General features: G+C 42.3%; 1 protein-coding gene across 2 annotated transcripts; it reads right to left on the reverse strand.

Annotated features, from left to right (window-relative positions):
* Nucleotides 1–1290: 1290 nt before the first annotated feature.
* pparaa (peroxisome proliferator-activated receptor alpha a) lies at nt 1291–24238 on the reverse strand. 2 transcript variants are annotated; one of them, XM_034162916.1, is made up of 8 exons: nt 23926–24238; nt 7504–7745; nt 5896–6050; nt 4136–4274; nt 3471–3670; nt 2446–2703; nt 2110–2353; nt 1291–2018 (listed from the first exon to the last, which is right to left on the reverse strand). In XM_034162916.1, exons 2-8 carry the CDS (start codon nt 7688–7690, stop codon nt 1774–1776), a joined length of 1428 nt encoding a protein of 475 aa, XP_034018807.1. In that variant the 5' UTR covers nt 7691–7745; nt 23926–24238; the 3' UTR covers nt 1291–1773. The 2 variants fall into 2 exon arrangements, with proteins under 2 accessions (XP_034018807.1, XP_034018806.1); XM_034162915.1 differs by having other exon boundaries at nt 2446–2706; nt 23926–24236.
* Between the last annotated feature and the right edge of the window lie 2458 nt (nt 24239–26696).

Consider the following 26696-nt stretch of genomic DNA (forward strand, 5'->3'; position numbering starts at 1 on the left):
GTGCATTACCACACTTCAGTTTCTGACAAAATAAAATTGCATCTTGCATAATCTGACGCCAAAATTAAGAAAGTGTTGGTAGGCGTTCCTGAGATGTGGTATAACATCCACAGATGTGACAGAGGCAGAGGTGAAAAATAATGCTCTAGAAATCTTATTTTCCCCTCAATTTTTGAATTCATCTTCACATTTAGTTGGTTCAATATGTAACATCTGCAGTATTGATAAAAAAATTTTTTTACTTTTTTTTTAACTCGCATTATATACATTAATTACTGACACACACACACTACATCAGATAGCTGCAACATCTGCACTTCTCAAAAAAGAAACATTTTCTTTATCACATATTCTGCATGTACAACTAAATAAATGTTCCTCACGTCAGTGTCACTGTTCACAGGCATTAAAAATGTCCAGCTTCAGTCAGTGTGTGTGTACAGCTGCAGCATCCAAAAGGTAATTTTGTACACATTTGCATGAGAACTCTGAATCCACAGCTCGAGTCACTGTGTTACTAACGTCTGTTCCTCATTTAAACAGTCACATCACTAACAAGAGCTGCCATTCTTCTGAAAAAAAAAAAGAATAAATAAAAAAATTGAATTAAGTTCCAATGTGACCTCCCGTGTACACCGGACTGTTGTTGGGAAAGTGTAGTGACACGGACCCACAACAGGGGGCGTAAATGAACGGACAATGAAAGAGTCGAATATGAACACTTTACTGTTGTGAGTGAGCACAACCACAATACAGAGGAATGTGAAATTTTGCAAACAGTCAATCACAAGGGTGACGTGTGGGCAGGCTCGAGGATAGAAGACGTCTGTCCTGAGAAGAACCGGAACCACACGATTTCCTCCGCCACCGAACCCGGAGAATACTGGAGCCGCCAAGTCCCGAGTCCCCAGGTGGCCACCGTCTCTGAGTGTCGGATCTGGTACTGCTGGCAAGGAGCAGAAACAATAAGATGTGGGTGTGTGCACACCCAGTAACAACAATGGTGGAGATTCCACCTCCACCTCTCATCCACACTCGTGCAGCTCCTGTCACACAGCACTTATCTGGTGGGGTGTAAAGCGAAGCTGTCGCCGGTCACACCAATCTCCAGATAATGCACTCCACAGGAAAAACAGCTGCAAAAATGAGTTTACTAAACACAGTTAGTTATACGGCTGAGATTATTACCTTCACAGGTCGATGATATCTCGGCAATGAGGTGGAGATGACGTCCGAGTTTTATGGAATGAGATGATGTAGTGTAGATGGGTGACAGCTGTCAAGAGATAATGAGTGACAGCTGTCACCCCCGGCTGTGTCCGTGGCGGCAGCGCCCTCTCGTGCCTGAAGCCCGCACTTCAGGCAGGGCGCCCTCTGGTGGTGGGCCAGCAATACCTCCTCTTCTGGCGGCCCAAACAACTGTGGCAGTTTGTAGCACCTCCAACATCAGTCACCACACCCTGTTGGTGGATGTTGGGCCACTCCTTTTTTGTCCAAAGGTGTTCAAGTATATTGGATACAGAAGGTGGAATATGATGCTGTGATATCTATCAGAGTGGTGCAGCATCAGCAACAATTCAATTTCATTGAGATGTTGTGAACCTGGAGCCAAGCCTGGAGGCAAAACTCTGAATTTACTAGTTCACTTATGTTCTGAATGTCACCTATGATCGCGAGAGTTAATGTGCATTGTAATTGCAGTAAATGCTTGTGCAGGCACAGTGAATATGTGGCAAACATTAACATTTTAAAACATGACCATGTGCTAAATTCTCAGTACATGTCTCTGTATATTTCTTGCAAAAGTGGGTGGAGCGACGTGTCTTCTATTGTCTTGATTTCCTGCACTAACTGAGCGTGCTCGATGACGAGCTCGCGGAGGTCGGCCAGTTTCTGCAGCAGCCTCGGGAAGAGGAACGTGTCATCAGGGTGGTTAACCAGCAGGTGGAGCCGTAGTGCCTGAACAATGGTCTCCTGCAACTGCTCCACAACAGCCACATCCACCAGACCTGGGCGATCTGAGTGAAAAAGACATCAAATTCTTCAGCTTCTGCCTTCAATCATTCATCTCGTAAAAAAAAAGAAAAAAAAAAAGTGAAGGAGCCATACCTCCGCAGCAGATAATAGTGGCCACAAATAGGGCCAGGTCGCTATCATCCAGTTCTAGGGAGTTGAATCTTGTTGCAAACTGGAACTTGGGCTCCATCATGTCGCTAAATGGCCGCCGTAGGCTCTTGAGGAACTCACGGGTGATCAAACCTCCACCGCGGGCCACCAGGAGGCCATCTTTGTTCATACCAGAGGCGAGGAGGGTGAAAAGAGCTTCGTAAACACCATACTTTAACAGAGTCACCTGAACATGAGGCAAGCCAATCAGGAAGTCAGGATCTTGAGCAGGTAAGGACCATATTGTGACTGTTAAACCCCAAAGCCTCTTAAACCCACCTGATCATTCAGATCCAGGCTCTGGAAACCCGGCACTGCCTTGGCAAACTCTGTCAGCTCTGTAACCGTCTCCACTGATGTACTCTGGCAGCAGTGGAAGAGCCTGGCTTCTGCCTCCTTTTGTTGGAGATCTCCAACTGGAACCTGCTCCCCAGTTTGGATGCAGCGCTCATCCTCAAGAGGATCGCCATTTCCCACCTGGGCCGCTAAAGTTCTCTCCGCCAACTGGAACGTCTCCATGTCGTGAATGATCAAAGGCTGCTAGCAAAGACAGTATAAATACTCAAACGTGGGTCACTCTTAATGTCTACCAATCCCCTTTCATCATTTTCCAGACCTGGAACTTGGCTCATAAACGATTTTACTAATGAGTGTTACCTCAGCAAGTGACTGTACCTGCCATGTATAAAAGGCTAATGCTAATAACGGATGTTTCAGAATTTCCAGAAACAAATGAGCTTTCTGTGAAGACTAAAGTAAAAACTACAAATCTGCACAGGGAAAGGTCCACTTTCAGGTGTCCAAAAAATAAAAAATAAAATAAAAAAGATTTGAAATCCAAAATAAAAACAGGTAATGTAGTTGAGCTGCTGGCATGGCTAGTGGGTGCAATGCTAAAGAAACTATGGCGTTACTGACAAAATGCATTAGAGCAGTTAGCTTGACACTAACTTTTTTCCAAGTTTCTCCTCCATCCAATCTTTTCATTTTTCCAGTACAGAACAGGGTGCAATAGTCAACAACTTACAAGGCATTCTGATCAATATCCATTTGAAATTAAATGGGCTGCATTTAAAAAAAAAAAACATTCAAATCTTTTATCACATTTTGCCAACACCATGTAGCTGCCAGATGTCAATAGTGTCCGCCAGCTGTATTTCCATTGAAATGACAGAAAATTTAGAGTTTCACTCTAAACATACATCTTCATTACATTCATGGAAACAGCCTGGATGGAATTCATACACCCTATCGCCCATCTTTTCGAGATAAAGATGGCAATGCTACCACCTTTATTTCTTTACCGGCTTGCTCATCTTTCCAGCGAGTATGAGCCGTGATTTCGCCTTGTTCATGTTGAAGTTCCTCATGTAGGCTTCGTGGATCTGGCTGATAAGTATCTTGTGGTCAGCTAGCAAGGGGCTCATCACCCATCTCTCCGTCACCTTGCGTTCCTCCTTGAGCTTCAGCTTCTCTGCCTGGGGCATCCGACCAAAGCGGATAGCTGTTGGTGGGTAAACGCACAGAGCGAAATACATTATTAGAAACAGTTGGACAACAGACATATATTCCTGTACACCAAATATGCATGTGTAAAGACACACACAAACATGAACCCACAAAAGATCCCTGTGATGAGGTCATGTTTTCTTCCTCTCTGGTTTCTGACATGTTTCGGTCTGCAGCAGGAGGTCATCGTAACAAACCCGATGACCCTTCTGTAAGCAGTGCAGATGACAAACCAGATGTGCAGCTATATGGGCCTGTGTCTTCTCAATGTCAAGTAGCTTCTACATAATGGGGTTCTATAAAATCCAGTCAATGTAAAGCATGCAAGACTGGTGCCAAACATCCTACTGCTGCTGTAATTGCATGAGAACTTTGACTGCTTTCACAATGTCACTTACAAGTTCTGTGTTATTAGGAGTGCTAATAATGCTGAATTTATCTTGGAAGCTTGCCATCTTACCATTGTGGGACATTCCCACAGTCAGGCACTTGTGGAATCTGCAGTACTGGCACTTGTTGCGGTTCTTCTTTTGGATTTTACAGTTGCGTTCACATTTCTCATACTCCAACTTCAGTCTGACCGTCCTCCTGAAGAAACCCTGGATGAAACAGAACGGTTTACAGTGTACCCGGAAAGTATTCACAGCGCTTCACTTGTTCCACATTTTGTTATGTTACGGCCTTATTCTAAAATGGAGTAAATTATTTTTCCTCAAACCTCTACTCACAACATCCCATAATGACAAAATGAAAAAAGTTTTTGAAATTTTTGCCAATTTATTAAAAATAAAAAACCAAGAAATCACATGTACATAAGTAGTCACACGCTTTGCTCAATACTTTGCTGATGCACTTTTGGCAGCAATTACAGCCTCAGGTCTTTAGATCTCTCCAGAGATGTTCAATTGGATTCAGGTCTGAACTCTGGCTGGGCCATGCAAGAACATTCACAGAGTTGTCATGAAGCCACTCCTTTGATATCTTGGCTGTGTGCTTAGGGTCATTGTCCTGCTGAAAGATGAACTGTCTGTGGTCAAGAGTGCGCTGGAGCAGGTTTTCATCCAGGATGTCTCTGTACATTGCTGCATTCATCTTTCCCCCAATCCTGACTAGTCTCCCAATTCCTGCCACTGAAAAACATCCCCACAGCATGATGCTGCCACCACCATGCTTCACTGTAGGGATGGTGCCTGGTTTCCTCCAAACATGACGCTGTCATGATGTGAGTTTTGTCTGATTTTATTTCTCTGCTGCTGTTTGTTTTTGTCTGTTTGGTTGCTGCCCGGTTTGTTTTTTCTCTTGTTGGGTTTTTCTGTCTCTCTCTTTTGGTTCTTGGTGGTGGGCGTCTCCCTCTCTCTGGCCACGCCCTCATTCTGGAGCTTTCCAAGCTCACCTGTTCTCAATTTGCAGCTCATCACCTGGGTGTATATATACTGGTCTTTTTGCTCTGCTCCTTCACAAGATCGATGCGCCTAGTGCTGTTCTTCCAGCTCTGTATTTTGTATTCGCGTCCTGCCTGCTTCTCGTGTTTTTCAACTACCTGCCTGTACCCACGATCACACTTATTGCCTGATGTTCCTGGTTTTGTTACTCTTGTTGGATTGCCATACTGTGTACTGAACCCCGAGTGGCAGTACTAAGGAGTACTAATGTGTTAAATATGTTTGGGGCTTCAAGTGAAACATGAATATCTGTGCATGTGGCACGGCCAACATGACCAGAAGATGCTGTCACGGCTCTTACTGACGCACAAAACTCACCGCTGTGTGGTTTTAGTCATGCTGACTGACATGAACACTTCCTAAAATGACACAAATCTGACAACCACATTAACAAAAGAGTGTAAGATATAAGGCGAAGTTCTCTCATGGTTACATCACCACTAACTTTCCAATAAAGTAAAATTCAGCATAAACAAAATGCACACGTCATGTCTGCACGTTGGAATGACTTAGTTGTCGGGCTCGGTGCCAAGCAGGGGAGAGGTAAATAGTCAACCCACTCCAGCACATCTCCCACCTCACATGACCTGTTCATGGCTCAAACTTTCCACTGACTGCTCTGTCAGGCGACTGCATGCTTGCTGGTGTTTCGTATGTCCACATGTGAGTGTGTGCACGCAGTGGCACTAAAGCTTTGCCTTTACACGCGGTTGTTCGGATTCTTTTTTTTTTCTTTTTTTGGTTTTCTTCCAAGCATAAAAACTTGAAACTCTCTGACCTTGCAGCCCTCGCAGGCATGCACCCCATAGTGGAAGCCTGAAGCCTTGTCCGAGCACACTCTGCATTCCAGGCTGAGGGGGTTGAGGCCCTCTTCTGGGCCTGCCGCTGCTCCATTCACCCCTGATGATGGACTGGAGGCTGGGGTCAATGTATCTGCAGCAGACAACACAACAACGAGAATAAACACTCTGCACCATTTAGGGCTTTGACCATATATATATATATATATATATATATATATATATATATATACACCTTACTGAGAAATGTTCATATATCCATCCCCTATCTTGTCCCAAGAAAACTGACTATAAAAGTGATGATTTAATCCTTATATTTCAAATAAATTGCCCCGTCCCAACTTTTTTGGAATGTGTTGCAGGCAAAAATGGATGGACAGTATATTAACATATAAAATGAGGCTGACTACACAAAACATGACAAATCTCAGTTTCTTGCCCAAACAAAGGATTTTGGAAATTAAGTATAGGTGTGGTGATAAAGATGCCGATCGTTGGTGAAAAAACTGCTCAAAGGATAATTTTTTGAATAAAGCAAATGAATGTCAAATATAAAACAAAACAGCCCCATACATTTGTCAGCTACACTTTCCCAAATCTGATTCTTAATTTTGTGAATTGAGTTTCACTAGTGTTTTTATTTTATGGTTGGCTTCAAATTTGTTTGTGTTTTTTTTCCCCCAGTTTATTCAGATTTTATAGAACAAACAATCCATAAATAAGTGACAGATCGATTGTGAAGATATGTTTATTGCATCATGTTTAATTTGCTGGCTATAGTTTTGAAACACTCTTAAAACTCAGAGCATTTGTCAGAAAACAAATTCTAAATAAATTCCAGGACCACCTCTGTATTTTGCAACAGACAAGGGAGTCTTGGCTTGAGTGCTGCTGCCTCAATCCACGTAAGAATTTTAGGTAAGCGGCTTCTTTTGTCCAAAATCATTTTTATGTCTCTCTCTCAGAAGGAATGGATTAATTTGTCCAGTATTCCTCAGGAATGTGGGGATGGCACTACAGAGGACACACATGAACAAAGGCATTTTGCTCTATCTAATCTGTTGCTGTCAGACGCATTTATGTCGGCCTCTTTTGCAAATATGCATATGGAAGTGTGAAGCCAAAGGTCAGATTGTGACAGTGACACTGCTGCAATGCTCCATATCTACTACAAGCAGCCATGTTTTGCTCCACATGAGGGCAAAAGAATATTTATACTCCTAATCTGTGGTAATATTTAATAAAGTTAAATAAATGACACTCTTTTCTCATCATCAAGCAGGTTAAATGCAAAAGTTCCTCCATCCATATTAATAGTGTTTCTTCACTGTGCACTAGTGTGCACAGGGTTTTACCACCCCAGAACTGTTGGTGGCGATATACTTTCTTCTACTTGGCACCCATTGGTAAAAATTTTCTGGCATGAGCCATGTTCACCAGCTTGACCAGAAATGGGTCAGCTGCACTTGAAAGGTGAAAGGTTTGTGTGTTTTACTTTGGTCTTGATAGGAAATTCATTTGTTCTTACACAATACCGTAAATTCCATGTGTTATGAGCGTCTCTTGTACCGCTTCTCTCTACTCACCCAGTGCAATGGAGTTCTCAGACCCCGAGCTGGTGTTGTGGTATTCTGGCAGATCAAAAGACCCCATTGTGTCATCTCCAATGGACCTAGCGATGTCATCAAGATCTTGTATCAGATCTCCACACAGTGGACTATCCAGGAGGGAATCTGCCAGTGGAGACAGAGGGATATATGGACCTCCTGCCATTGTGGAGAAGAGGAGTTCAAACGTGAGGACAGGGATCAAGCTCTCACTCTGTAGACTGGAAAAGGACAAGGAAGGACGATGGAAAGAACAGAAACAATGGGCAAAAATAAGACCTTTGGTCATTTTTAGGCACCTCTTCGAGTAGCTTTTTATTAAGCCCCCACCTTTTGAAAACAAGGGGACAGTTTCCAATTTGGATGCAAATACCAGCACATTTGCCAGAATATAATTGGACCAGAACCTGCTCTTACTGACCTTTTCAAATCAATATTAATGCTTCAATTTTTCCAGGGATGTGGTGTGGGCCTAGCGTTAGTGAAAGAGTTTATTCATTTTTGGTGTGGATCCACATGAAAGAGAGTGAATTTTGCGTATGTAATTTGATCATGCTAAGCCTGAGATTGATCTCTGATACCGATTCCTTTGATCCTCTAAAGACGATTGATGATTAACTGAGCAATAAGGATCAAAGATCAGGACACACCCCTTTCATCTATATTACAGATAAAAGACAAGACAGACACCCAGACTGACAAATGGCAATAAAAATAACTTTGCAAAGTTCAAACATGAAACAGCAGCAATCAGGATCAAATCTCAAAGATCAGGATCAAAGGACAATATCAAAGCTCCATGATCAGGATCTACACTGATTGTCACCGATCAGGATTACAGGTCAGCAATAAAGATTAAAGCTTAGCAATCAGAATTTTAGAATGTTAGGGAATAAATTAAAAGAATAACTGTCTCAGAGTGATAAATAAATAAATACAAGTAAAATGTCAGAAATGTAAACAGAGGACTACTGGACGTTTGTGGCGGAATGTGAGCTAACTGCAAATTAATTGCAAAACCCGTGAAATAACAGAGCTTATTAACTACAGTGGAAACAGACATAAATCTTCAGCTCCCACTGACAGAGAGAGACAAGTCTGTTTACGTAGCTCACTGTACAAACATCATGAAATAAGCGAACTGTGAAGATGGAGTCAATACTGGCGCATTATTTTAACTGCGTACATTCACTGATTTAATCACAACCAGTTGAGCCAAAGTACACATTCTCATTTCTAACTGATTTATTGCACTGTGCTGACTGATGCCGAAGAGATTTTAAAGACATGCGCTGTACACACGTGTACGACGTGTTTACTTTGTGTGAACAGGGAGCGTGCACACATCTATAAGTCACTACGAGATGATTTTCATGAAGAAATATGTTTCTATCCATCTGTTTCTCCCTGTCTGTGTGGCTGTTAAAGTTTGTGTGGGTGGTAGCTTGGTGGAGCTCCCAGCGTTTCACAGCAGGGTAATAAGGACATCTGCTTCATATATTGTCTCATATCAGAGCTGTGACAAACACGTGTCCTACAACACCCTCAGTGCAAAATAATGGACGATAAAGACTGGAAAACATAACCTAACTGAGGTTTTCCAGTAATCAACATTTATTCAAGAAGAAAAATAATGTTTCTTTTGACATTATTGCAAGAGACTTTTGCCTTTACTAGAATTACTCTTTCTGCTAATACGTGTCAAAATTAAAGGACAAGTTCACTTTTTTTTTTTTTTTACAACCGGCGTTTCATTAAGACATTAACATTGTTATAATGCCTGCCGCAGAGCAAGAAAGATCTTAAACTACATTTTTTTTTCTGAACTGCAAAATTGCTTATTCACTTTTTTTTTTTTTGCAGGAAATTTCTGTTGGCACTATTCACCCCACTGTGGTACTCATACTGTAAACCTCTGCTGAAAATTCACCATCCATATTCTCTATTGTTACTGCATGTTCAGTATCTTATGAATAAACTTTTTTTTTTTTTCTTTCTTTTTAAGGGCTTGCCTCCAGGAAGCAAGCACCAAGTATGCTTGCTTCCTGGAGGCACATCAGGAAAGGCATCTGGCATAAAACCTGTACAAATCCAATTTGCAGATCTACGATGACAAGCACAAAGAAAAATAAAAGAAAAAGTTTAAAGACACAATAAAAGACGCACATGTGATATCGGCAGAAACAAACTGATCTGTGCCATCTTCTATAATTGATATAAATTAGTAAATTAAGTTCCCCTGACTTCTCTTTGCTTCACTTGGTGTCTCTACAGCAGATCCAAGGTGGATATGCATGTTGATTTGGCACAAGTTTTACACTGGGTGATGTTCCTGACGCAACTCCACATTACATGGTGAATGGCAGAAGTGGGCTTGAACTGGGAACCTTCCACCCTGGAAGCAAGCACGCTTAACCGCTTGGCCACCACCATGAAGGCCATGCCAACATCCAGGGCTGGGGGTGTTGTTTGGGTGGAGGGTCCTCCCCATACCCACCTCCCAGCGCCATGCGCTAAATTTCTGGGGGGAGCCCAGAATTAGTATGTGACAAGGATCTCCTTCCACACAGACTGATTCCTCATCGACCAGATTGAATGGCGCTCTTCTATTTAACACAAGATTGTAATCGGCCCTTTTAGTTGCCTGTGCATTACTTTTGTTAATCTTGAAGTGCAACAGCTATGGATTTTAGCTAATTCATTTACTGCTGTGTGAAACATAGGAGTGGTTAGCTTCCTGTTAGCACTTAGCTTAAGGCCCCCTGACATGAGCATGGCTTTGATTCACGCACTAGCACAACCTGTGTCTTGCTGGAGAGTAAACATGTCTTTAACTGGTGCAGACAGGACGCGAGAGGGGTGCCAGTGCATGCTACTGCGCACAGAATTTTGTAATGTTTAAAAATCTTTCACGCATAAGTGTCGTGCTACGTGGCACGATCTAATCGCCAACACAATGTGCAGCTCATCAAGTGGAGTAAAGAAGAAGTGAACAGAGCGAGTCAGCGGATCGCATCAGAGCGCAGCTCATCTGAAGAATTATAACAAGAAGTTAAATCTGTTATAAACATATTTAACAGCTGCACACAAGAAGGAAAGAACACGCAACTCTTTTACCAAGCCATGATAATGTAAACATGATAAATAATTAATGACCTTTTTAGCTTTCTCAAGGCAGGCGCTGCAGATTTGCAACAGCTAAATATCTGATTTTTCCTGTTACTAAAAATTTATTTGAGCCTGAGAGGGTTAAACAGCTCCAAGTGCTTTTTGCAGTTTCTTAGGCACGCGTGTGCACGCACACGTGGAGGGCTTCAGCTAAGGGCTCCTCTGTGATTCAAGAATCAATTAGAGCCATTTTCAGTGGCCAAATTGCAGGGAAAATGATTAATCCACCACAAAATAATTATTTTATATATGCAGCGTCCAGTGCAGAGCATGTGGCAGGCGGTGGAACAAAGAACAGCGTCCAGCTGGGAACACAGTGAGTGGGATCGTCACAACGACGGGCGCACAAGTGCACAAGTCATGCTTGTGTCAGGGGGCCTTTACGCTAGTCTTCGCCACTTGCTTATTCTTTTCCTAGTTCACAACACTTTAAAATAATTTGCGCAATGTTATCACACAAGGTGGCCCTCTTAGAGAGCCTTGTCCATAAGTCAGAGCAGCTTACTAGTTCAGTGGAGTTAGTTATCACAGACACTCCAGACGAGGTTAGTGTCAGGTCAGCTAGTGTGCCTGTTAGCATTAGTTTAGCTCTGCTGCATAAAGACAATAGCTTTTGGACTGTTGTTAGGCCAAAGAAATCCCGTAAGGCTTTGTGCATGGTTGGGGATCCCGGCTCACAGTTGCCGCTGCCAATTGCGACCCATTTTTCAGCCTTAATTATGCCTATTGATAGCCCTTTGAGCCCACGGGTAATATCTACCCCTATCTCCGGGCCAAAATGTGGTGCGTTACTGACAGCAACATCAAATATTCCATGTCTGCTATCTTCAGCCTGTGTGGAACTTCATAAACCCAAACCTATTCTAAGGCAACTTACATATATTACTGTGGAACCATCCCTCAATCCAACAGTCAAAATGCCAACCCTAGTGATGCCCTTAGTTAGTGTCTCTAATATAAGGTCACTGTCCTCAAACTGTTGATAAATGATCTAATTGTGGAACACGGCCTCGATATGATCGGTTTATGTGAAACCTGGCTGAAACCTACCAATGTCCGCCCCTTAAATGAAGCCTGCCCACCTGCGTACACATTTAGTCACGTCCCTCGTGATACAAAACAAGGCGGAGGTGTTGCTTTTATTCACAAATCTGGGTTTACCTTACTGGCTCCTGAGGGTCTAAAATATAACTCATTTGAACATTTGACTCTCTGCTCTGCTTAGAATGGCACATATAGCCAAGGTCAGGCGAATAAAATTCAAACATGTTACTTTGTCACTGTACATAGGCCCCCGGGCCCATATTCTGAATTCTTACATGAATTTGGTGAGTTTATCTCTAATTTGGAAAACCCTGCAGATAACATTCTGGTTGTTGGTGATGTCAACATTCATATAAACAAGCCTTCTGACCCCCTCTGCAAATTACTCATGGACATTATAGATGCATTAAGATTCCAGCAATGCATTCAGGATTTGGTCCTAGCTCGTGGTATTGTTGTCTCGAATACTGACATTGTGTCTCTTACATCGGTGGTTTCAGATCACTCACTTATTAATTTTAATGTTTCATTGACATGTCCGGTGGGATGAGATGCTTATTTATCATCATCTAGCTCAAATGAACTTGGAGCTAGACTGCCTGATATCAGCATCACTTTCAGAACATGATCATTCAGTAAATAGTGTTGTGGACAGCTTAAACTCAGCACTCACAAGCACATTGGACATGATCGTTCCGCCTACACTAAAACCATGCCCCCAAAACATACTCTCCCTGGTTCAATGGTCATCTATGTGGCCACAAGCATAAATGTAGAGGTCTAGAGTGAAAATAGCATAGCTCAAACCTACAAGTACTCCACGCGATGCTATCCTGGACTATAAGCATGCATTATTGGCTACAACACGGGCTTACTACTCTGATTCGATCAACATAAACAATTATTAGGGGTGTCGGAAAAAATCGATTCACGTCCGAATCGCGATTCTTATTTATTCCGAATCTGAATCGATCCAGAATGTCCAACAATCGATTTTTAAAAAGCATTTTTTAAACATTTTCTTGCTTACTTGCTGCGTGTACTGTTTGTCAGGCAACGGCTTCCGTACTACAGCGTCTCCGCGCGGGGGGGGGTCCGCCGTGCTTCAAACACTCGTGAGCTGCGGAGTTCAGTGGCTGCAGCTTAGCATGGTGGATGAAGAGCTAATTCAGCCAGCACCATCTTTGCTGAAGGCAAATGTTTGGGCGCATTTTGGATTTTATTTGCTGCGTAAGGAGGAGCTTGACGTGACTTATGCAGTGTGCAAAATCTGCAAAATGAAAGTCTAGTTCTTCGGAAACACTTCAAATCCGCAAGCCCACATGCCACACCATCACCCGGAGCTAAAAGAGGGGAGCAGCGGTATCTGCCGACGACTGACCAGCACTTCACTAAACTGCCAGCCAACTCCGAATGAGCAAAGCAGATAAGTAAATTTACATCTAGAATCACTTGATTAACCGTGTAAAGCTGCATTTTCTTAAACATAAACATTTTTAAGTAATATAACTATTTCTCAGAGCTCTTTGAATCGAAAATCGATTGTGAATCGAATCGTCACCCCAAGAATCGGAATCGAATTGAATCGTGAGTTGTACGATTCACATCCCTGACAGTTTTAATTCAAAGTTCTTGTTTGACACGGTGGCAACACTTATTCAAGGACAACCACCTGTAAGTTGCTCTCCATTTACTGCTCACAATTTCTAATGCTGCGTTCACACCGGGCGCGACGTGAGTGACAGCAGCGACAGGTTGCCATGTAATCTCTATGGAACGACGCGTTTTGGCGCCAAGTCATGCAGCGCGACGGACGCGAGTGAAGCGATTTTGAGCGATTGGCACATTTGTGGCGCGATACTGCGTCGCATCACGTCATGTTCCCCTCCTCCCCAAGTTGAAAAATCTGAACTTTTTCCTCTCGTCGCGGCGCAATGACAAATCAGGGACTGGATATGTAGTGACGTGGAGATGTCTGGAGATTGACTGAAGATGTGAACATGTCCTGTATCTGGTAGTAGCCTGTGAGCAGGACTTATGTCTCTTTTGTCCTTTATTTCACAATTATGACAGAGTTTTTGGAGTGAGCAGCAGCTCCACAGCAGCAGGGAGCGGAGTTTCTTTTTATTTTTATTTTACGTGCGGGCGCGAGCGAATCGTCCATGGAGATTATTTTACCTATTAACTACACAGATATATAATAAAGCAAATGGTGACTGGTTTCTAAACACAATTATCACAGAGTATTTGGAGCGAGCAGCAGCCCCACAGCAAGCAGCGGAGTTTCTTTATTTTTTCTTACGTGCGCGCGCGAGAGAATCGTCTGTGGAGAATATTTTATTAATTAACTACACAGATGTATAATAAAACAAATGGTGACTGGTTTCTAAACACAATTATGACAGAGTTTTTGGGGGAAGCGCGAGCTACAGCCCCGCAGCAGGCAGCACAGTTTCTTTTCTTTTTTTTTTTTATTGTTTACATGTGCGTGCGTGAACGGGACAGGAGGTCCTCAAACTGGGTCCTGCAGAGGCGGAAGGACCACTGTAAGTGGCCGTCATCCAGACATAGCTCCTGCAGCAAATAATGATACTCCCTGAATTGGGAACGTCTCATGACGTTTGTCAGCTTTCCACAACAACTCGCTCCGTGTGATCAAGGTCCGTCATGTTAACTTGACTGACAACAGGAGCTGGTGAGCGGAATGGAAGCTCCTCCTATTTGATGACGCACCGGGGCGATTTTCGCAGTAAAAGCAGAGCGACACACCGGGCGAAGGAGGCGCGTCTGTCGCCACGCAAATTTGTAGTGTCTGATCGCGCCTGGTGTGAACGCAGCATTAGATGACTTCAAAAAGAAAATGGATGACAATAGGTCTAATATATCCCAGCATGCCTTAGGGCCCCTTCACACATAGTGTGAAGTTTGGACAAAGTGCATACTTAGTGCGCATGACGCAGGAATCGTGTGCAAACCGTGTAGTGTCGTCCCTGTCGCCAACGCCTGCCAGCCAAATTCCAGCTGACATGCACGAACACCTAACACCGCTTGCATGGCACTTAGAAAATGTGTGGCCAGTCGCACTCTTGGCACAACAACAGACTGCAGACAATCACTGTCGTACTGCTGTGAAATTTGTCTAAGTTCCCCATGAGTGTGACTTTGCAAATACACACTGACACGTGGATGTATGCGCTCCACTCACGGGAGGCGTGGCTTCTGACAGAAGCAGCTATGGTGATCTGTCATTCTGAACATTCCAGCTACACAACACCTACTGTGTTTGGACAGTTATTGTTGTGTGGGACGCTGAAGAGGAGGTACTGCTGGCCCACCACCACCATATGGCACCCTGCTTGAAGTGCGGGCTTCAAGCACCAGAGGGCGTCATAGCAACCGGGAGTGACAGCTGTCACTGGTCATCAGCACCAGCTGTCACTCATCACACATCACCATCACCATAAAGGCCGGACTGCCACTCCACCTCCCCGCCGAGAAATCAGTTACCAGAAGAGGTAATTTCTCTGCTGAACTTAACACTGACTTATAGTCTGAACTTCTTTGCAGCCGTTTTCCTGTGGTGTTGCCTTATCTGTGGGATTGGCGTTTGGTGTGATCAGCGACGGCTTCGCTTCACACCCCAACCAGATAAGTGGTTAGACAGGAGCTGCACGAGTGTGTGATTCGAGGTGGAGGTGCTCCCTCCCAAAGGAACACAGACTGTGGAATTACTGAGTGTGCGAACTCACACTCATCTATACTGTTTCTGTTCTCTGCCAGCAGTACCAGGTCTGACAGCTGGACACGGTGGCCGCTCCGGTGTTCTTCAGGTCCTTTGCCGGTGAGGGCCGTGTGGGATTCGGCTCGGTTCTGGACGGACGTCTCCTATCCTCAAGCCTGCCCACACGTCACTCAACATATAATTGTCTGTACTACCAAAACTGTATTTGTCTGTATTCCGTTGTGCAATTCATAACATTAAATTGTTACTGTTTGGCTTATCCATTGCCCGTTCATTTTACGCCCCCTGTTGTGGGTCCGTGTTCCTACACTTTCACAACAGTTATAGACTAACAACTGTCCACGGTGAGGTGCGTGTGTCTGATTGCTGCTTTTACGTGGACATAAATAAAAACATATAACGCTGTTGTGGCGACAAGCTGCAGCAAGCGCGCACAGAGCGGACACTGACAGCCCCCACGTTGAAATGGATCATCAGATCAGAGCACGCAGTGGGCGATCTGACCGTCACGTCAGCCACATAAGCTCTGTTCCACATGACGCGGTGTCTGTGTTGTGGCGCACCGCCAAGACATACGTGTTGGGCAGAACACGCGTGCGGCCGACTGGATGCACCTGACCAGTAGATGTGGACATGATCAGAGCACACTGCTTCTCATTTATGTCATTTCATGACTGTATATCTGTTACCATGGGTCATCATCAGAGGAACAGATGGATCATATTTGTATTGCTCGCTTGATAAATGCAGTGTTTTTATATGGTGTGGGATTTTAATTTTTTCTTGTAATACTTCCATGTCCTTCCTGATATGAGGCAGCTTCCCGCAGCTTTCAAAGAACAGCTCCGTAGCTCAGTGGTAAAGTCTCTGACTGGGAATTAGAGGTTTTGAAAGGCGCGTGTTCGTGTCCTGGGCGTTTTTTTTTCCTTCTAATTATTCCGCATTCCAATCATTCTAATTATTCCACAAAGTGGTCCCAAAGGTACCGTCTGGTTATTTTATTTATTCCACATAAGCGGCGAAAAGTACTGCACCTGACACTATTCCTGCTCAACGGACACCGGCTCGTGCATGAACTCTCGCACTGGGTTCGTGCACGCCTGCCCATCATCGTGATATTTCGTGCGCGATGTTTCGTGCACTATTTTTGTTTCGCCGTTTTCGTCCAAATTTTGCATTATGTGTGAAGGAGCCCTTAGTCCTGCCACTGCACCCCATTACTAATGTGGGTGCCATCGCTGACACCTCTCCCAGATTTAGTGAATTTGATATCTCAATGGATACGCTGACTAAACTTGCAATTTCTGCTAAATGCACATGTCTTTTTGACCCTATTAACAAAACTGTTGAAGGACGTGTGGCCTAAACTTGGACCTGCTGTACTGGAAATTATTAACCTGTCACTAACCTCAGGATCTGTTCCTACATGCTTTAAATTCACAGTGACCAGTATTTAAGAAATCAAACTTTCACCACCATCTCATGAAAAATTATAGGTCGACATCAAGCCTATCATTTTGTTCTAAAATTCTTGATAAATTAGTTTCACAGCAACTTGTGGACCACCTTACTGAGAATAACCTCTTTAGCCACTGCAGTCTACATTTAGAACACTTTCCATGGAGACAGCATTTACTAAAGTGGTCAATGATCTCCTGCTCGCTATGAATTCGGACAACACCATGATTCTGTTACTGGTAGATCTTAGCGCTGCATTTGACACGGTGGATCATCGTATACTACTCAATAGATTGGAGAATTACTTTGGGATTACTGGGAATGTCCTTGTATGGTTGGCATCCTACCTAAACAGTCACTCTCACTGTGTCCTGTACAATAATGTCACCTGAAACCTTGTTCCGATGAAATACGGGGTGCTGCGGGGATCCGTCTTAGGCCCCCTGCTTTTCTCCCTTTATATAGCACCCATTGGACATATACTGCAATGTTATGGGATTACTTTTCAAAGCTATGCTGATGATACTCAGTTGAACATGCTGATAACTGCTGGTAATCTCATACACATGCAATAAATTATGTAATCCTAATGTAAAAAATTAGGCGGGTGAATTATTTTCGATCTACTGTATGTACTTTGTAAGATTTTTGGTAATCAGAAGGCACAGCTTCTAAGTAATGCCATCTGTTTCAATCCTCACTTTCACAGAAGAGCAGCCCATGTTTCCCATCACCACTTAGGACATTGTGTTTTAACTCCCAGAGGAATTCTATTCCCAAACAAAGATTCTATCTTTAGGACAGAAGAAAAGAGGAAACTGGTGCTGCAGAATTCATCTTAACACATTCCAGCAGATCTCCAATCATGGAGCACAGTCGTCTGTCTTGTTGTGATGGCTTTTGAGGAATTTGCAGCTATCTGCAAAATACAGACTAAAATGTGCGCATGTTCCACATAAGATTAAGACATGTTCGCTGTTAGTGTTTGTACTAGGTGTGCAGCTGCAAGGGAAACTTATCTGGAGGCTGAAAAGGAAATTACTGGCCAACACAAAATACTGTGGTTTACATCAGAGTGAAACTTGCAAGACACTGTGTGGGAGGGTGTTTGCCTGCAGCATTTATGACAAAAACAGGTCAGGAAGTTCATAGGATGAGACACTACAGCCTGGGTTGTTAAGACAGTGCAGCCATGTGGCATATAAAAGTTTTCTTCAGCTACAAGCCCAAACCTCGAGTTTAGGTGAAAAAAAGATGTTCAGGATGGGAAGTCGTCTGAAACTGACAATAATTCTTAACTAGTCAATTCAGCAGCAGTATTTTTGAAATCTGCAGCTCATTAAAAAATAAAATAAAATAATAGGTTTTTTGGGATACTCTTCCATCATATTAATCCACCTTTCAAGGTCAACCAAAGGTAAAGGTCAAAAGCAGTATACAAGTTCATTAGTGTTCAGTAGTAACGTAGGTGTATCTTTAACCAGTTCCTCAAGATAGCCCTTCTTGTCAATTTGACCTTTCAAGATCACAGAACATCAAAGCTTGTATAACTAATAGAAAAAAAAGATTACGTGGCTTCATATTAGAGTTTAATAGTAACTGACTACAGGAGTATCATTAGCCAATACCTCAAAATAGCCATTCTCATTAAGAATACACCATTTAAAGACATTCAAACATGATAGAAACTGTTAAGACTAAAAAAAACTAAAAAAAAAACTGCCTCACATCAGGGTGAATGTGAGGCAGTATTTGTAAAGCGCTTTGGCCGTCTGATGCAGATGTAAAAGCGCTATATAAATGCAGTTCATTTATTTACCAAGACTACAAACATCCGGATGTTACCACGCACTAGCAACGACATTGCGAATCGGGATGAAATTTTTAAACAGTTCGAAAATTAGACCCTGATTTCAAAAGTGGTGCCAATGATGGCCATAACTACTATGTATACCAAGTTTGTTCCAAATTGACAAAGCTGGATCAAAAAGTTACTATGCTTCAAAACACGCCCCAAATTTGCTAATTCAGGATGAAACGGGATAAGAACGTGCTATGTACAATAGCCCTATTACTTTGTCAATTACTGACTGCAGCTCTACTGGAAAAATGTTTTCCGGACTATCGTATTTCCAAGAGTATAAATCGTGTTTTTTTGTTTTGTTTTTTTTTCCCAAGTTTACTAGTTTGGGAGGCCCTGCGACTTACAAACTGAAATATCTTGAGTTTGTTATACATAATAATAATTACAGTAAATATTTATATAGGACTTTCCCAGCAATCAAAGCACAAAATGAAATAAACTTGCATCACAGATAGGCTAGATGTTAGAGCATGGAAGATTCCACTGAATTTTGGACATGATCCAGTGTCACCAACCAAACGGTCCCCCTAAAAATTGGTTCCCCCTGATGACGCGGTTCATGATGAGATTCACGGATTAACTGTTGTGAAGGTGTAGGAACACGGACCCACAACAGGGGGCGTTAAATAAACGGGCAATGGATAAGCCAAACAGTAACAATTTAATGTTGCGAAGTGCACAACGGAATACAGATAAATACAGTTTTGGTAATACAGACAATTATATGTAGAGTGACGTGTGGGCAGGCTTGAGGATAGAAGACGTCCGTCCAGAACCGAGCCGGATCCCACACGGCCCTCACCGCCAACGGATCTGAAGAACACCGGAGCCGCCAAGTCCTGGATCCCCAGGTGGCCACCGTCTCCAGCTGTCAGACCTGGTACTGCTGGCAGAGAACGGAAAGTGTAGATGAGTGTGAGTTCGCACACTCAGTAATTCCACAGTCTGTGTTCTTTTGGGAGGGAGCACCTCCACCTCCAATCACACACTCGTGCAGCTCCTGTCTAACCACTTATCTGGATGGAGTGTGAAGCAAAGCCGTTGCTGATCACACCAAACGCCAATCCCACAGATAAGGCAACACCACAGGAAAACGGCTGCAAAGAAGTTCAGATTATTACTCAATGTTTTAAGTCAGCAGAGAAAATGACCTCTTACGGTAGCTGATTTCTCGGCGGGGAGGTGGAGTTGCAGTCCGGCTTTTATGGTGATGTGGATGATGAGTGACAGCTGGTGCTGATGATGAGTGACAGCTGTCACTCTCTGTTGCTCCGACGCCCTCTCGTGCTTGAAGCCCGCACTTCAAGCAGGGCGCCATCTGGTGGTGTTGGCCAGCAGTACCTCCTCTTCAGCGGCCCACACAACATTAACACCTCGTTTCTGCTTCAAACTGCACTCCAGTCATCATTTATCTCAGTGTCAGATATCTGAAGCTTTTGTACAACAATCATTTCAACATAAATTCAGCATTATTTATATGCTTTTAAGGATTACATTAAACTACTCCACAGATTCTCACCAAATTTGCACCACAGATAGATATTAGGTCATGGAAGACTCCACTGAATTTTGAAGGTGATCTAAATCTGGATTGGCAGACATCAGAAATCTCTGATGGCTGTTTAATAGTGTTTTCACTGAAGTCATCATTTTTGGCACGGACACCGTTTTGGCCATGTCAGCGGAATCTGCGATTAAACGATAGACAGAGGAAGCAAACATTCTACTCTCCAATGGCAAAAGTTTGCGAAAACATCGCAAAACTTTGTGAGATAGCTGTGATACAGAGAAGCACTCAGCAGTGAAGCAGGATCACGCTATGAGATGAAAATGAAGTATATTGGTGAGTGTTGTACATGGGCATTGTGAATTTTTTTTATTTTCACCTGGACGTCTCAGAGCACTTGAAAAACTACAAAAGGTTGGATGTTGTCTATAACTAGTTTGTTTGTGGCTGGGTCAGAGAAAAAGTGTCATAATCGTGGAGGACGATTGGGAAAGTAACGTTTCAGAACATCCACAGTACAGGGATTATCGTTGTTGTTCTCCCTCGTTAATGTTTCCTGCTGCTCCACCACACATGCAGTTAAGATACATGTTAAATCCTTTTCAAACTAAAGTTAACTTACTTTAATATCTGTCATTAGATAACACCTAAACAGATCCTTGTAATTTGATTGGTGGTTTGTATTTCACGTAATATGAATCATTCGTCCATGTGCCATTGTGTTCCATTCAAAAATTTGGTTCAATACGTTTTGTACCACTGCACAATGCCATCACCGTGCATGCTCACACTAGTAGCAATGGTGCTTATCTTAGGGCCCTGTCCCACTGGGGAGAGGATTAATTGCGCATGAATTGAGTACACAAATTACGGGCATTCGTTGTCGTCCGCAACAAAAATGGCTAAAAATGACAAATGTCCCAGTACGAATAATGGCTATATTAATAATGTATAGCGAATATATGATGAACAATCACGATTGTATAACGCATGTAGTGAGGAAACGGATCAGACGCACTGCGATTATCACGGCAGTATTAAATCTGTTATAAACATAGGAATAAATACTGTAACAGCTGCACACAAGAAGGAAAAACATGCAACTGTTTTATCAAGCCTTGACAATGTAAGCAAGTCAAATAATTACCTTTTTAGACGGCTCAAAATGCTTTCTGCAGCTGCAGCCGTTCGCACGCGTGCAGGCAAACGGCGCAGCTGCAGCTTTGATTCAGGAGGTGATTAGAGCCGTTTTCAACAGCCAATTTGCAGAATACGTGATTAATCCACCATGAAATAATTATTTTATATAGGCAGCATCCAGCGCAGAGCACGTGACAGCCGGTAGAACAAAGAACAGCATCCAGCTGTGAACACAGCGCATCTGATTTGCATCCGCCGCAAATCAGATGCAAAGCAGACGAAATAAAAATGCTTTATTCGTGGCCAATCTGTATGCAGTTGCTAGAACTTATTTTAGTTCGTGATGTGAACATGATGGGCACGCAAAATATCCGTTTTACACACTGTCCCAGTCCGCTGCCAAGCCGCAAATCCCTGTCAGTTGGGAATATCAGCAGATGACGGCGAATATACAGTGCATAGATTGTGTATGTATTGTGTATGTATGGAGTATGTAAGGCGGATGTCATCCGCAGCCAAAATTTTGTGCAGCTCAAAAATCCTGGTAACGGAAAAACGTGCCTCTGCGGATAAATATGGACGTGTGCAGGTGTCGGCTGACTCATACAAGCATGTTTCACGCATATTGCGGATGTTAAGCGAATATGAGCCAATTTTGTGCGCAATCCATACGCAAATCCTCCTAAACGCCAGTGGGACAGGGCCCTTAAAAGCAAACATGGCGGGGTTTGTTTTATTGACGGTGGTCATTCTTGTAACATAAAAAAACAAACTGAGAACGCCATAAGCCGTCTGCCGGCATTTGCAGTATTCGCTGGGATGGCTCTACCTCGAGGACAAGTGCTGTTGGATTAAGAGCTTGGGGAGGTGATGGTCCAGTGGTTAAAGCGTTGGTCTTGAGATCAGAGGATCCTTGGTTCAAACCCCAGCCTGACTGGAAAATCACTAAGGGCCCTTGGGCAAGGTCCTTAATGCCCTAGTTGCTCCTGGTGTGTAGTGAGGGCCTTGCATGGCAGCACCCTGGCATCGGTGTGTTTGTGTGAATGGGTGAATGTGAGGCATAATTGTAAAGCACTTTGAGCATCTGATGCAGATGGAAAAGTGCTATATAAATGCACAAACAAGAGCTCTACAAATTTCTGTCGCAATCTTTTGCTGGACTGAGGAAAGCAAACAGCAGTCTGCACGCAAATATGTCAATGCATGACATCAGGTACAGACTACATCAGCAGGATTGTTAGGTGTTTTATATAAAACAAGTAATGAATATTTTTTAATTCATGCAATGGATAGAATATTTCATGCAGTGAAAGATGGAATAGTCCATCTTTCACCTCATGAGATATTCTTATCATTGCACTCATAAACATTCATTATTTGTTTAAAATCTCAAATGTGGGAGTTGTTCAGATCTGTTCGGCTTAACGATCATTAATTAACAGCCTGAAGCTCCAACAGGTTTAAAAATGTTTGATTCATGGTTTGTCATCCAGATTTTAATCTTCAATGGACATTTAAAAATAAAACGGTCTCAGATCTAATAACATAATTATTATAGAGGTCGTACTATAGAAAAATCGCCTTTAACATTCTCGCAGTTGATTCCCAATCACCTTTGGCATTCCACAGTCATGCAGGTCAGCTCTCTGATGATTGCGGCAGCGGACGATATTATAATAATTTACCACTACAGCATTTGAGCACTAAAAATGGTATTAACAGAATGGACAGCAGCGTATCCATCCGTATGATGGCTGTTTCCAGGTTTGTGACATCAGACGAAAACACTACTGGATGCTATAAGAGAAAAAGGAAAACACAGTCCTATCAGCAATTTTAGGACCTTGGTCTTTAATCCACCTTGCTTCAAGGAATGTTCCCATAAAGTTTGATGAAAATCTGCTCACCCGGTTTGTACAGACACACAGGAGCAACAATATGGCATGTTGGTTAATAACTCCACATGAAAACACTCACTTCTGCCAATAATATCTGATTTAGGTCATTTCAAAATTCAAGATTTCTTTATTGTCATTACACCTTGTAAAAGGTACAACGTGAAACGAAATTTTGTTGCCACAGTCTCCACGCAAAAGTAAAGATGAATAAAATAAAATTAGCAAATATACTGAAAAAAACTCCGATGTGTGTCCAAATTGCAGGGTGGAAAGATGAATATATGAAATAACAAATACACTATAAGTACTATGAATAACAGATTTTTCAGAGTATTTTATTTCATTTGTTATTCAGTCACCAATTGTGACATGACAAAAATAAAAAATGTAGTTTTTTTTTTTTAATCACTACTTCAACCATCACACAACTACTAAATAGACAAATAGCAATGCTTAAAAAAACAACCAAAAAAAAAAAACAAAAAAAAAAAAAAAACGCCTTGACATTTCACCGTCAGATACTTTAAATTATCGTTTTAACTTAAAAAAAAAAAAAAAAAAAAAAACCTTCATTAATTACCTGACGGTACGCAGTCTGGTGTATTTGCAGTCGTTGGCGGGTGAGAGGTCGGTCTGCCGTGGATTGCCGTGGATTGTGTCACGGGACTATCCGTCTCCGAACGAGCGGCTCTCTGCTCGGTGTCTCCTCCGCCTGTCAAACTCCCGTCATCCTCTGCGGCGGAGCGGCGCGCGCGCACACACACACCTCCCCAACACCGGCTGTGAGTCCAGCCAACAGTCACGGAAACGGAGCTGGAAACGGGGCGCTTCTGGTTCTCTGAACAGGCTCCTGGTGACCGCGGCTGAAAACACTGAGCGCCATTTTTATCAGCGTAGAGCTGCTCACAGCGCAGTATGTCATCCAGCCACAAACCAAGAGCAAATAACGTTAAACCGCTTATTTCAACGTCACCAACACCATAAATTAGTTTAATAATGCAAACCCCAGGTTTTTATATTCAGAAAACGGCGTATTTGTTGAGTAAAACAATCGCTTTACATGGAGTCTCTTTACGCACAGTGTAATATTCTATTTAATTTTAGTTCTCTACTATTAAATTTGTCTTTGATGTATCACAAACTTTCATATTTTATGTTTTTCTACATTTTTTTTTTTCTCATATGAAGACAAAACTATATATTCATTCATTTTCTACCATTTATCGGGGTCTGAGTCACAGTGACAGCAGACCGGCCTGCTCATCCCACATTTCCCTATTCTTAGCCAAATCTTTGAATTTCGTGGGGCATTCTGAGGTGTTCCCAAGCCACACTGGAAATATAACCCTGCAGTGTGTCCTCCTGAGGGAGACAAACGGGGGCATCATCGCCAGATACCTGAAGCACCTCAGCTGGCTTTTTTCAGTGGGAAGAAGGAGCAGCTCTTCGCTGAGTCCATCAATGGAGGAATCTTATTGCCGCCACTGGTATGTGCTACCTTGTTCTTGCCATCATTACCAGCAGTTCATGACCATAAGTAAGGAGTGTAAATTAACTACATAGATAAATTGAGTGTATATATATATATATATATATAGTCGTATATATAACAAAATATAAATAAGAAAACATAAGAAAAATTTGGGAAAATAAAGTCAGCCGTGTGGGATGGAAGCCGACATCATCGTCAAAGCTACGAGAGGTAAATTTATTGTTCAGACCCATGTCCAGTAAAACTCACCTAAACCGGATATTCGCAGTTACCGGACAAAAAAGTCCCAAACTTTTTGTATTGTTTTCCAGGTAATAAACATCGTATATAATGCAACTGATTTTCGCTCACATCGGATAAAATGTCCCATTCGATCACAATGTTTTTCCATTAAACACCTCACATGTGGGACCGGAGTCATTTCCGTGATTAAAAGCCTGACCTTTTTTTTTTTTCACACCATGTTCAGACTCGGAGCCGCAGCCTGACGTGCACCTGTTAAAACAGACACAAAAGGCTGTGATTTGATGCTTTGCTGTTTTTACTGTTTCGTCTGCCATCATATTATTATAATAGTTTTTTGCAGTGTGCACTCTGATTCCATTCTGATAATGGCTCAAATACATTTGGCAGAAAAAAATTTTCAGAGGTAATTTTGACCCGGTCATTAAATGAGGCGCACATCCCGATTCAAGTTTCCCCATAGATGTTCGGCGCCTCCTGACTGTAACGAATCCGTTACATACATATCGCTCACATCGCATCCCAATTAAAAACCCAGAGCAGTCTGGATGTGCAGAGGTATACAAATTAAAATTCAGCTCTGACACTCGCCGATTTGAGGAAAGTGGGACCGGAGTCATTTCTGTGATTAAAAGCCCGACCATTTATTTTTTTCACCCCATGCTCAGACTTGGACCTGAAGCCTGACGTGCACCTGTTAAATCAGACACAAACAAACAAGTGATTTGACACTTTTCTGCTTTCAATCCTTCATCTTCCATCATAACAGTTTTTACAGTGTACACTGATTAAAAATGTATCAGAAAAGTCCGCAAATTTACAGCACAAAGTTGGAAAAAGAGAAAATTGTACAGCTTACCTTTGATTTGAAGGATGGTTGTAGAAAGAAAAACTTGTTGAGGGTCAAATTAGTCCAGAATAAAGCATAATCCAGAGACAGAGAACTTTAAAACTGTCCCGCATGTGATTGCACAGCACGGAGTTACAGAGCTGCAACTGCATAAATCAGGCTTTAAATTAATTAAATAAATCACCATAAATGGTAAATTTATGTAAATTTGATAGCTTAACTATTTTAATATTTATTTTGATAGCACTTGTTTAACTATTTTAATATTTATTTTGATAGCACTTGTACCTGGATGTGGTGTTGTATGTGGTTAAATGATTTAACAAAAATGTTGAAAACATTAAAGGTTCATTCAGTAGTTCAGTGCAGTTGGGCCCAAAATGGCACCATGTTTTGAGTTGACGCCAATCTGTTTACAGTTATGCTGAATTCATTAAGTATTGACATAGAACAATTTCTTGGCTTTCATGAAAGTCTTTATTGAAGGTTTAATCTGTTTTCAGTTGTGTTCAATTTTCTAAAATGAATTTTTGTCATCAATAAGCTTTTCTGAAGCTGTTTAATGAGTACAATATTGCATGTACAGAAATTATGAATAACTGAAGTTTTATATTTGTACTGTGACAGTGTTCACATTAGATCAAATTTCTTTTTTGTTTTTTGACCTGTGTGAGACACTGTTGAGACACAATTCTGCTGTTTTCTCTGGCTGTTCTGTGTGGTATGTGAACATGTTAATTCTGGGTTTGGGGTCACATGTACACAG

This window comes from Thalassophryne amazonica, chromosome 22 (assembly GCF_902500255.1).
Source record: "Thalassophryne amazonica chromosome 22, fThaAma1.1, whole genome shotgun sequence".
Classification (NCBI taxonomy): domain Eukaryota; kingdom Metazoa; phylum Chordata; class Actinopteri; order Batrachoidiformes; family Batrachoididae; genus Thalassophryne; species Thalassophryne amazonica.